Raw genomic sequence first — 14,153 nt, 5'->3', positions numbered from 1 at the left:
ACCTCTTTATTTTACCTGGTACCTTGCTGTGAAATATAAGTATGATTTTAAAGATCCTTAAACAGAAAGAAGAAAAGTTTATCGGACACATAATCAAGATTCTGAGAAAGATTAGGTAAATTAGTATTTTTAATTATTTGAGGATATTATTTTTATGCATTGTTCTAAATGTAAGGTGGAAGTAAAGGAATTTGGTATTATTGGGAAAATTGTTATTAGCAATGATTTAGTTTAAAGTAATTAGGATTGTAAGGTAATTTTTATTAATTTAATGTATGTGCTCATTTATATTTTAAGTAGTGTTTTTGAATTTAATTATATTTTAATTAAATGATAGTTATTTTGTGAATTTTATGTTTGTAGGAATTTGGTATACGTTTTAGTTGAAGTAAACGTGCATGGAAATAATTTAAATATCTGACACTAAGTATTTGTAATGGTTGCGGTATGAATTCGTTGGTGACGTGTATAATGTAATAGATGATTTGGAGGTAAAAGTTTTTGGATATTTTATTTATTTTATATGTGGAAATGTTCATATTTGTAAAGGGTAAATACTTTTTCGCGATCAGTTAATTTCATATATGTTCTTTTTACCGGGTTTAAAGATTGAGAAAATTGTCATGTATTTTCGTGAAATTTTTCTAATTTATGAGAAAAAAGCAGTGTACATGGATATAGTGAAGAGTGTGCGCAATGCCATTTTTGTGCAATTCTGGGATGTTTTTTTAAGTAAAAATAAGTCGGCGTGTACATGGTTTATATGTATGTGTTATTTTGAAAAATGCGTAAGGAGTATGGTATTGTGCACTTTTTCCCAATTTTGCAGTGAATATTTGTCATGATTAAGCAGTTTTGTTTGATAAAATTTCTAGCGTAAGTGTAATTCGGCTAGTAGATTGTTGGAAGAAGTGTTCAGTAGATGAAAAGAAACATGTGTTTACTTCGTGAAGACAAAATGGCGGCGGGGAAAAAAAAAATAGAGGGTTGCTGTAAGAGAGTTGGTCGCCAAAAAATCGCCAAGTTACCATAATGTAAAGATCAACCTTTTTCTGTAGCAGTGAAAGTATAAGAACCTACATAATAAGGACGTTTGGCTACATGCATTAAAAACTTAGTAAAATAAGGATTTAATTTTTTATTTTTTTTATTTCAAAGAACAAATATTTTTTGTGACACTGTTCAAAGCATGTTTTGTCTTTTTGGTACATGCATAGACCCACATTGCACGTTTCGCACATGTATCTTCTTCTATGATGTTTCTTCCTTGTGCTACAAAATGTACACTGATTGGATCTAAATTTCACTGGTATATGTCCAGCATTATTTAGTTTCTTTTCATCTAGCACATGAAATTTGTGTTTTTTTTTTTTTTTTTTTTTTTTATGTTAATGGGGGGGGGCTTGGTCTTTTTGGCTTTGGTACGGATCATTCGTTTCCCATTCATACTTATTTTATTCGTATTTCATCTCAAAATGTTCAGAAAATATTTTTAATTTAAATAAAACTTTACGCGATTTCTATTTTTAATTACAGCAAGGTATATTTACATTAAATTTAAACCACAGGAAATAATTTATAAAATCGCAGTACTAGCTTGGGGAACAAGTGTGTTGAGGTCAGAGAAAAGTCTCTAGAAAAGAAAGACCTTTTTACTGGGCAGGTGCATGTATTGTTTAGTAATAAAATAACTCTGTGATTTCAAAACCCCTTATCTATATCCAGATAAAAATGAACATTCCTATTTCAGGGTTCGTACGGTCCTTAAATTTTTTTAAATCGATTTTTGGTCTTTAAAAGTCCTTAATTTTGGCCAAAATCAGTAGAAGGTCCTTAATTTTTATCATCTGAAATTTCTCTCTGTTTTTACGACTGCCATTTTGAGTGTGAATTAGCATTTTGGAGGAATAGTTTTGGCAGTTCACTGACGTATATGGTTATCTTTTGAATGGGTTCATGGGTTATAATTTGTTTCTATTTCTAATATAAATGATGGGATACTCGAGTTTCTAAGCAAGAAATGAAACATAAGCATTTCGAAATTCATTTTTTCTAATAAAGAGCTCTTAAACAACTTTTCGCTTTTGGGGCTGTGAATTCTTTTATTAAATGGTTCTAAATTTGACAACTTGTCAACATTTTGGTGATTTTAAGATCAGTTTCTATAGAAAACTTTTAATTCCGAGATCTGAGAATTTTTCAGCGATGTTTTTAAAACATCGTCACATTGATAAATTTCATTAAAATAATGGTAATATATTAGAATTATATTTAAAAAATAACATTAAAATAAAACATTTTTATTTTTCGCTGTCATATTATAAAGTTTCATTTTGGCAACTTATTATACAATACTTTAAATCTGGAAAATAAACAATCTATATAGCTATAAAGCATAATTTACGAAACAGCTCTTAGTAAAAGCAAAATTAGCTATGTAATTAATTAAAATGTCTTCTTTTTAATTTTTTCATAGTAAGCGTTTTTCCCATGTAATTGTCTCAGATTATTCAAAATTCTCAGAATATGCATCAGTTTTCTCTATAAAATTTATTTTACACTTTTTCCTTCCTTTTTTTTTCAAAATATTTTTGCCTTTTTGCTGTTACAGAATTGGTTAGGATAATTTTTCTTTAATATTTTTTACATTGCAGCATGGAAAGCTTAGAAGGATTTGAAGGCAAGATTTATAAACCCACGATTCTAGAAGGTTCGAGAAATATGTGACAAAATGAAAAATGTCTCCATGGTATCAACACGTAATGGATGCACTTTACAGAAAGTTTGCGATGAATTTCTTACGTTTTGGAGAACGTCTGGAAGAACAATGGAAGCATAATATTTGAATGTTTTACTCCTGATAGTAGAATCTTTTTTCTTAACATGTTTATCTTCCCTTTATTTTCTCTACTTTTCACTAGACAAAAGCATGAAAAATATCAAAAATGCTTCTTATCTTATCACTTGGGCAGGCATTACAGAAAGATATTTTTTTATTAATAAAGAAATTGAAAAATTACAATTTAAAAGATTCATCTAATATGTCTAAATGCATCGTACACAGAGCTGGTGCTATGCATTTTCCCACCTGATGCAATCTCTGTGTATCCTAAATTCTGCTGCTTAGTGCCCATCTAAATTCTGCTTTCAGTGCCTGCTCTAAATTTTAAAAGTTTTGCCATTTCTAGATTTTGTTGTTCTGTGTGTCATAAATTCTAAAAATTCTGCCATACCAGCTCTGTAACCGGCCTTTACCATATATATCTAAATGCATACAATCTAAATGCATTTAGTGTTTTTTAGAATAACAGAAATCTTTAATTAAATCCAAAAATGCTAAAATTAAAAGGAAACACGCTGAAGAATGAAACCGAATACATAAAGAAAATTATTCTTCAAAGATATGTGCAGTTATTATGTAAATTAACTGATTGTTTATCATTTCGGCCTTTACTATAACTTCCCATTTCTGTTTCCTCATATGATAGAGTTACTGAGTGAGATTAAATTTAAAATAAACTGTATTATCTTTGACCACCAGTCCACATTTTTAGTTTCAATTTGACTGTTCTTGTCTAATTACGTCACCGTGAGCTGTAATTGACTTTGTTAGCATCAGAACATGCTTATGTTCTAAGTTCTTTGTCTGATATTGCAGTTACTTACAGATACAGTGATGATTTGCTTCACCTCTATTGGGGGGGGGATTATTTAACTTTTACAAGATCAAGTAAACCCTCATAGGTACATAGTGGAGAGGTTGACAAGTTAGGAGATAAAGCACACAGAAACTAGCGAGAACATTGGTTTGCATATTGAGACAAATTTCTAATTATTTTCATAAAAGATTGATAATTAAAGAGAAGGAAATTGATATAAACTAGCCAAAATGTTTGGGAAGGCTTGTAGAGACATTAGGTATTTTTGAAAGCAGGAAAGATTAAAAAATTGACAACACTTCGCCGAGAATCAAACTGTGGATCTCTGGAATACCGCTACCAGTGTGCAAACCATTACACCACGAAGGGTCGCCAAGAAGGTGGGAGAAATAACCTTATATACTCCTTCTTTTTAAAGGGCGACTGGGGGTTTTAGGGGATCCAATCGCGAAATCCTTTGTGTGGAGAAACATCATCCAACACCCATCAAGTAAAACTTATTCTTTGCATCTATTGAGACTTATATATAAAACAACTTATCACCTCCGGGGCTTTAATGGCTTATTGGAAACTTAAAGTATATTAACAGGGTTACAACCGCTGGAACTCTACACAAAGCTATGACATTAACTGCATTAAGCAGAGCTTGACTAACTTTCAACACTTGCCAACCGTGCCTACATCAGGCCTTTCAGGTTTGTTCCAATCAGCAGGTCTCTCAATAGACAACATTCAGTCTTTTGTTATGAATCATGCTGATTATGATCTCACTTTAACCTATGCCGTTTGACATAAAATCTCCCTACTATTTGCTAAACCTCTAGACTGACCAAGTATGTGACAAAATGAGACCACAAAAAAAAAAAAAAAAAAAAAAAAAATATTCAGCATAAAGCTAACTATTAGTAAAACGTAAATGTCACTTATCTTCTTTTAAATATGTCCAACTATTATAAGTGTAAAATATTTAATGCTACTTTATAAACTGCATGAAGTTTATTTTATTCTCAAACTTATTAATAATTATGTTAATTAATTCATGTTTAGTAATAATGCATGCTACTTAGGGATCTATTTTATTTTTAGGATGGTATTACAAAAGTGAAATTAAGGCATATAATAATATTTTTAATTGATTTTATTCAATTCCCATTTGCTCAACAGTCCTTAATTTTTTTCATTAATGGTCCTTAAAAGTACTTAATTTCCGTGTGCAGAAATGTGTATGAACCCCGTATTTGAGAAGCAAGCAAATGCCATTGTGAAGAGCAGTGGTTTCAAGGCGTGACCACCGAGCCTCTAGAGAATTGTGACACAATGCTGTAGTGCGGCAGTGGTCGTACCCTGAAACCACAAAGCAAATGGCATACATGTAGAGGATTTTTTTTATATATGCAGTTTAATTATTGCTATTTTTTATTGTTTATGATAGAAATCATGATGTCCTATGAATAACTTTTGAAATTTAAAGTTGTTTATGTTAATAAAAGGAAGTTATTTTGTCTCATTGAAAACGAATTTTAAAAGGCATCCGATTTGAATTACTAAGACCTAAACCATGTATGATTCTGTAGTCATTGTGTGTTATTTAGAGGTAAAAGATCAGTAATCAATTGATTTTGATGAAGGAAGAGGAGGAAAAAATTCGAAAATTGGTGGTTTCAAGGCGCGACCACCGCGCGTCAAAGAGTTAAATACAGTTCTGCATTGTATGAACATTCTGAAAGGTTTCATAAGAAAATATTAGTAACAGTCTTTCCACTGTGACTTGCAACAAAACCATTACTTGAGAATTAAAAAATCAGATCAGAATGTGAAATTTGAAAAAAAAAAATTTCTTTAAAGAAAATAATTTAACATTATGTAACTTTGTAAAATTTTTAATATTTTTAATTTTATGTTTCAGGCTGCTCTCAAAAAACCACATTGTGTCTTTTATAACAGGTAAAGATATTTTTTTTTACTATAATTATTATTATAATTTCATTCTTTGCTTTTCGAAGCTCCAGATTTAATGCATAATGAATTTTGTTGTAATTTACACTGAATAAGAAAATTTTATATTAATTTATAGGAAGAATGAAATGAAACCAATGGAAGATCCAACGTCTTTGGTTTGTATTTCTTCTCATTAATCTCTATTTTAAAAATTTATTTTCTTTTTAAAACTATTATTTTAATTATATGAGGAGTGTTCAAATGAAAAGGTGCAAAACATCATAATAATCAAACCGACTGAAACTTGAATATGCTGCTTTGGGATAATATAGTGTCTGGTGTGGTTGTGCTCATGTGCGACCACCTGCACATGATACAGGAGAGAAGCAGGCAGTTGTGTTTTCTGTTCAGTTGACATGGCTGTGCATGTGAAGTCATTGTGGTATTTACATTGCAAAATTTGACAAGCAGAGAGGTATTATCAGACTTCTGATTGTGAAAGGAGCCGATATTCATCGCCAGATATTGGCTGTACATGGGGAAGGACTGTGTGTCCGACAAGTCAGTGAGAAAGTGGAATGTCTATTTGAGTGATAACCTGAGACCATGCCGGGCAAACATGGTAATCACGACCGAACTCATTGAAAAGGTGCTTCTATGCTGATGTTGTACATATGCTAGGTTTGTCCATTTCTCTGATGTTTTTTAAGCAGAAACAGATTGTGTGTGCATGAGGAGAACAACAGTTAAGAAAACAAAGATGGCAGAATGTTTTCTTGAAAAAGGTAAACATTTTATTAATGGGGTTGCAGTTGATCAAAGTATCGAAAAAATCTTTTGAGGATCAGAGGACTAGGAGTGTCTTAAATAGGAGAATTCATTAAAAGGGAAAACTATTGAAAACAAAAAGATACATAGTGATTAATGAACAAATTAAAACTATCAGAAGAAATGGTTTACAAATTTTATAATTTTTAATTAATTAAATAAATGAGTAGTTTTCCAATAGCAACACCACCTCAGCAAGGTTTTCATGCCAAACTGCAAAATATTACTAAGTGTCGTTAGCATTCAAGAGGAAAAATGACCAGATGTAATTTTAAATATTTTCATTGTGAAATAACTGTCGCCAGACAAACTGTTTTGGCACCTTTCTGAAAGATATTGCTAAAATGCTAATATTTTTGGTTTTTGTCAAAACAAACTGGCTGTGTGAGGAGCCATCTTAATGTAATGCTGGTAACTTATAAGTTTTTGGTATATGAGATTCAAGAGTTCACATATAGTTAGTTACAAGTTGTAACACACACATAATCACATTTGTATTGGTTGATTTTATTAACTAATTAACAATAAGCAAGCACATTAACATCCATAGTATATTAATTGCAACCATGATTCTAATCTTGTCACATTCACAGATATCTACAGAAAATTATCTACAGAAAAAAATTTCTGTTTGAAAACTGACAATTTTAAAAGATTCGTAGAGTGGGCAAAAAGTCTGCAAAAACTTTAAAAATTTATAAAACCCATAAAATTAAGCAAAATTGTCTTATTCAAGTCTAATTTTAGTTTGCAGGTTTAGCATCAATAAAATCACAAGTTTTTTTTTTTTTTTTTTTTTTTTTTTTAAGAAAAAAATAATAATTAAAAAAAAAACAGCCGATAGGTGGCATTTTGAACAAAAGTAAAAGAAAAGACACATGGATAACAAAAATAATGTTACCAAATCATTTATTATAGCAATATGTGTTCACATGGCCACCACTACAGGTGATAGCACATTGCAGGTGTGCCACAAATCCAGCAACGGCAGAGTGCAGCTCATGACAGCTCTTGGTGCATTGTATCTTTCAATTCTGACAGATTGGATTAACGGGATCCATATGCTCAGAATTTTAAATATTCCCATAGCCAACAGTCTACTGTTGTCAGATCTGGAGGCCATGAAAACTTGCAATATCTGCTAATGATTCTCCCTGTCCCGAACAACTGTATCAAGAATTCCTTAACAGGAATAGCAGTGGGACTTGTTGCTCCATCTTGCATAAATGTAACAGTGGAAAGTACATCTTTTTCGTGCAAACATGGAACAACCTTTTCATGCAGAAACATTAAGTAATGTTGAGCATTTACCAACTCTGTTTTCCACCCATTTACTGGACACTGTGTTTCAAAGAAGATGGGTCCTATTATGTATACCTGAATAGGCATTATATCATTTCATGAATTCTTCTGGATTTAATCTGAGTACTGTTATTATTGAAGAAATAAGATTAGCAAATTCTGCATGTCCTAAATACATGTAATTTTTTGAACAAAAAAAAAAATGTTTAATTAAATCTGAAAATTTAAAGATAAAAAAAAAATAAGAGGAAGAAGTTGATTACATAAAGCAAAAGAAAATTCTTTTTCAAAAATATGTTGTGGAGGATATTAACAAATTCTTTAGCAGAGGATACAGAAACTAATAATATTGATTTGCTTATTAAAGAAAATGAATGTAGAAAACTAGCTAGAGAAAGAAATAGATATTTAAAATAAAGAAATAAAGAAATTACAGATTAAAAAGATACAAATAATCTTGTGTTATTAATGCTTTACAGCTTTTAGTGCGTAATTATTCTAATATCTTTTTAATCCTCCAAGCATTACGGGTTTAGCCCTGAAACTTTAAAGTTCCTCAAAATGTCATGAATAAATGGTGTTTTTTATTATAATTAAAAAGCAACTCTCTCACTTTGTACCTTGATTCCTTTTCTTCCAATTTTAATCCAACCCGAAATCAGATACATTAAAAGGTGTCAGAAATGTTCATGTGTAATGGAAAGCCACCTTTCTATAAGAAATTTTATGTCCAGAGCGCTGAGAGGCTTAAAGCCAGTGTAATAAATTATATATATAATCATCTGTTCTTTAAACTAGAAATTTTTTTATAGATTGTGATATAAATAGTGCTTTTTAAATAACTATTTTAAAAAAATAAAGACATTTTGGTAATAAGTTGATTCTACTATGCAATCAACCACTTTCAGTTTTCTTGGGGGGGGGTTGTTTTGGTCATTTCTTTTTCCTGCCACTTTGTAGCATGTGCAAATTTAAAAATAATGTTTTAATCATGCCATCTAAAAAATAATAACTAACTTAAAGCAGCAGGTCACATGCTACATGTTTACTGGAACTTTGTTTTATAGTGTCCTGTAAATCTTTCTTTAAAATATGTCTGATGGTTATATGTGTAAAATATAAATGTTTTAAGAAATCATTTCCTTAAGTTAATACTGATTACTTGATAACTTTTAGAGAATTTTTTTTCCCCTCTAAATTTGCTGTAATAAGTATAACATTGTTTAATAATACATTCTACACACTTCTCTTTTATTATCTGAATAGTGGTACAGGACTAAAGTTGATTGTTTAGATCAGTGGTATTCAAAGTATGGGTAACAGCTCCATTGGGGATTCCAAAGTAGATAAAAATCCTAAAAAATCTGAATTGAGGGTATATAACTAAGGATCAATGCTCTGTTTGTATTTGTGAAATTGTTTGGGGGCTTGTTTGCATTTTTGTGGGGTCACAGTGCCATAAAATTTGAATAGCACAGGCATACATAATTGCTTTAATTTATTCACTTCCCATTTGCTGATAGTTTTTTTTTTTTTTTTTTTTTTTTTAAATATGTGGATTTTAAAAGCTGTTAGAGAGCCCTTAATTTTCATATTCAAAATGTGTACAAACCCTGGTAAGACTAAAATCATATAGAACTACGAGTGGTTTCTCTATATTATGAAAAAGTGAAATAGAAATGTAAGTAGTTAAGATGTGCATTTAATTATTCTTAAATCATTCAGTTTATTAAGCAGGTACTGTGATTTTTTGAAAGATTAATTTTCATCTTTTCTAATTCTTTATTTTCTGAGCTATGAAGAGGATAAATTAAAAGATTTTATGTTTAATGCGATCCCAAATTGTGAGGATGATAAGTTCTGTGGTAGTATAATATAATAGCTTAAAAATGGAAATGTTTCTAATGTCAAGTTTTATTGTGTAAGATGGGTGAACTCTCAATACGGTTATTCAGTAGTAGGGTAATTATTGTAAAGAAAAATATGTGTTGAAACTGCAATATTCCTTTGTTAAAATGTTGCTCAGTAAAGAGCAGTTTTTGTGAAAAGATGATGCCTTATTATTGATTATATAATACTATAACATTTACTTATGTATAAATAAGTAAGTATTATAATCCTGTAACATGTCTAATAGCATAGCATTCATAACTTCTCGAAACTTTTCTCTATGTCTCTGACCTTCTGATCTAACAAGCTGTCACTGTGAAAAAAGAAATTACATGATTTTAAAACTACATATGTTGATCTGTCAGTGTAATAGCTATGTTTATAGAATGATGTAATGAAAATAAGTAGTACTCCCCCCCCATACACACTCACACATTTTCCCTGTGCCCATTTTAAAATAAATACATGTTATTTCCTTAATCCTTCCTTAAATCATCCTTAATAACTTTTTAAAATATAAATTTACAGATTAAATATTTTTTCTTTTCTTATACTTTAGTTGTAGCATATTTTATGCATTTAAAAATAACTTTAAATTTCAGATAGATAAATTCAGTTTCTTTTATATTATAGGAATTCTTCTGTCAGAGAAGTGATGCATCTTTATTTATGTTTGGTTCACATAACAAGAAGAGACCAAATAATCTTATTGCTGGTCGAGTGTTTGATTCGCATATCCTGGATATGTTTGAATTGGGAATTGAAGATTTTAAATCTCTGAAAGATTATAAGGTTAGATATTTTAAAGAATTCATTCTGTTATTTATAGATATTTATGCTAAATGAATACATACACATATATATATATATATATATATTATTTAATAAAAGTTTAATTGACATCTTTTATTTGTAATAATTAGAACTGCACAGTATTTAATAAATGTGAACTTAAAATGTTGTTATATAATAGATGTACTTTAATCACATTTATGTAGTAAGTAGTATTTGAAGTTTAATACATAATTAACCAGTCATTATGTTTTTCACATTTGGTTTAAACAGAAATGTTTCAAATTTTATGTAAAATATTTCATCAGTTACTTTCATTCTTTATTTCTGTAAATGTTATGCGTAATATGGCACAGTTATGGGAGAAATGTATTTGTAGAAAACATATTGCACTTTAAAATTCTTTTTTATTGTATTGCATTTTAAGATTTCTCTAATTTATAAGCAGAGCTTTTTCTCCCCATATGGTATTGAATGTTATTCTTTCTGTGCATGATATGTGCTTGTAAATTTTTTATCAGATTAGGTTTTCATAAGCACGTTTGATACATGTGCGAGTCTTAAATGATTAAGTTTATAGAGTTTCAAGATTTTTGCCATCATTCTTTTGTGCAACTGTATAGTGACAGTTAATCAGAATGATACATCAACAAATACTGAATCTTTGAAAACCAGTTATCTTAAATATTTTAAGCAGCTTTTCTTTCCATTGTATTTTTTAAAATAAATATAGTGAAAAATTTTATAATGACCAACTGTGTAATTAACTATTATATCTTAGAATCTAAGGAACTACTCTTATATGCGCCCTCAGGTCCCCAAATGCGACAACAAATTTCTTGCCAAACATTTTTGGCGAGAAACTCCACGGTGTCATATTACTATCTAAATTTTTTGTCTACATTTCGAACTTTAAGTCTAAAATATCTCCACGGTTTCCGCACATGCAAAATCACGTTTTGAACACACAATTTAAGCTAAAAATCTGAAACAAAAACAAAAAATTTAGATAGCAAAAACATAAGGTTTCTAACCAAAAATATTTGGTAGTAATCTATGTACACAGTGATATGTTTTAACTTTAAAAAAAATCTACAAATTGCACAATCTAGCCAGCGAAGAAATCTACGAACTACACACACCTCACTTTAATAAATTAACATAACAATAATAAATTTCAAATACATGTACACAGCATTCTGTTTAAACTTAAAAAAAAAAAAAAAAACTACAAATTGCACAATCTAGGCATTGAGTACAAATCAACAAAATAAACTAAAATAAATTACAAATAATTAAAAATACAACAATAACAACAGAAATTTGTAGTAAAAAAACAATGAGCATAACATTTTACAAGATAAAAACAATAAAATAAAATGCACTAACCTTAATTGTTGCTTCTTCGGACAGCAGAATGTAGCTTTAACATGCTGCCACATACTCTCTGTGGTATTTATATGACAGCCAGACTCGCTATCTGCAAAATTCATACTATAGTTCACAAATAAATGTTCAAAACCTTCTTTTCCTAAATCCTTGTAAGATTTCCAGCCATCCGAGAAAATAGTTGTACAAGGCTCGATCCACTCTTTGATACACTGCATCAGCGTTTCCTTACTTCTATCATGCACAGCCACTAAAAATTATCTCCCAGACCCTCTTGCAACCACATCTCTCATTGCAACACAGGCCATTTCAAAACACGCACAACACGAACCAACAAGCAATTAAACTACTCCAGCAAAAGAGTTTTCAACGTCAAAAGGGTTGCCATACAACACACAATCGTGCCAAAAACCAGTACAGAACACATATCGCCACATTTGGTGATCTTAGGGCCCATATAAGAGTACAGCTTAATCTAATTTAAATAAATAATATTAAATATCATTAGTAGTCGTGTTTGCTAAGATGTACCACCTCCACAGAAGACCAAAAACATCTGAAATTAAATATGATCATTTGAGGGGAATTTAACTTTTAAAATGAAAATAAATTACCTTATTAAATTATATGTCAAAAAGTGTACTTGATTACAAAAATTATTGTAATTAGACATAAAGTGAAACTGTTGTTCATGAATTCAGTTTGTTTATGAAGGCATTTGTCAGCCAAAATGTTCGAAAATTGAAAGAATGTTCTCTATTAGAATTATTGTAAAGTGGGTTAGTTGCTTTCTGAACCATGAATGACTAGATATTCAAACTTTACAGCAGTACTTTGCGTACATATTTATAACCCCAAATCAATCAAAAACATTAAATAAATATATATATATATATATATATATATATATATATATATATATAAATCTGATATGGACACCACGTGATTTCCTTGTACAGACTATTAAATTATACACATTTTTTGTTGCACTTCATTTAAACTTATTTCCTCAAATTTCATTAGAGATACATTTCTCATTCAAGCATTTCAGTTCTGACTTTGTGGCAAAGCAAAAATACATAAAATCTCAAAACACTCTTAAAAATTATAAAATACAGAAAAACCAAATACAAAACACCAAATACAGTTAAAAATAATGACAGGAAAACAATTTTTGCAATTAAAAGTAGAATTTCTACTCAAAAAAGAAGCAATTTGGCAAATGGGCAGAAAGACAAAATTTTTGGTGCATAATTATTTAAAATTAATTTCTGATCCCACTAGGCATAAAGACACAGAAGTTGGTGCACCAACCAACTTAATTCACTATACTACTAACGGATTCAAATATAATGAAATGCCCACCAATTATGTCTAGTGACAATTAAACTTTTAAATTGTTAAAACTATATCATGCAGATTAATTAGAGGCATACAATTTACCAACATGTAAGAATAAAAAACTGAGCTTACTGAGGTGGTAACATGATGAGAATATATATATATATATGTTTGGTGCTGCCGATTGCAATGAAAAAAGGAGATGCACAACTAGATGCTATAGCAGTCCCAAATATAAAATTTCAAAATTCTGTGGCCACTCTTTTTAGTTATGTGAGATACGTAGGTACAGGTGTTGTAGATTTATTAGGATTTTTATTGCAGCAGGAGACATAAAAAATGAGCATTGCCGTTTCAGAGACTTGAACCTGGACCTCTCGAATACATGCCAAGTGTGTTAACCATTATTACACGAAGGCATGGCGGAAGGGGGGCGAAATATCTTATAGTGTCACAAAAAAACTCTTCTGAGTCCATTTTGCAATTCATTTTGGAAAAAAAAGAGTCCTTTATCCTGTCTGTAGGTACAGATGTCACTCAAAAACATTGTTCAAATGGATTCAAGAATAGTTACAATGGATTCGTTGAGATATGATACCCAAAACTTTTCTTAGTCACAATACTTCCTTTTTACTTCATACAAGGAAGTAAAAGTAAACGCAAAATTGAAGAGCTAAAGTAGACAAAAACATAATTTAATTTTACTCTACCTATATGAAGGAGAATGGTTTCCTTAAGTAGAAATTATATCTTTAGGAAGTTCCTTCTTTAGTCTTTTCTTTGTCTCTTTATGCTGCTTGACTTTGCTTGAAACTCACTGTGTCTCTGTTTGACTCAAAATTTGTTCAATTGTGATTTGTTGTTACCTAAGTTCTAAAATGTTTCCTTAGTGAGACATGGCATTTTCATTGAAAATGCTTATGCTGTAGTGTACTACTGCTTTATCAGATGTTTCGGTATATCAAAACTATGCATCTTGTATTTTTCACAAATTTCACTGATCAAAGGACTAGA

General features: G+C 30.1%; 1 protein-coding gene across 1 annotated transcript in view; it reads left to right on the top strand.

The window, feature by feature from the left end:
• The window catches only part of Non3 (Ribosome production factor 2-like protein Non3), a 42,144-nt gene that overhangs the window by 10,379 nt on the left and 17,612 nt on the right, over positions 1 to 14,153 (top strand). Inside the window, exons 3-5 of the mRNA XM_035373041.2 lie at positions 5,566 to 5,603; positions 5,734 to 5,773; positions 10,251 to 10,409. Coding sequence (XP_035228932.1) covers positions 5,566 to 5,603; positions 5,734 to 5,773; positions 10,251 to 10,409 — 237 coding nt within the window. The remainder of the gene's footprint in view (positions 1 to 5,565; positions 5,604 to 5,733; positions 5,774 to 10,250; positions 10,410 to 14,153) is intronic.

Source organism: Stegodyphus dumicola, chromosome 11 (assembly GCF_044657685.1).
Source record: "Stegodyphus dumicola isolate Sdum_Otavi_A_Nest chromosome 11, ASM4465768v1".
NCBI classification, from domain to species: domain Eukaryota; kingdom Metazoa; phylum Arthropoda; class Arachnida; order Araneae; family Eresidae; genus Stegodyphus; species Stegodyphus dumicola.
The sequence above is the reverse complement of the archived record's forward strand: the minus strand, read 5'-3'. Positions and strand labels throughout refer to the sequence as shown.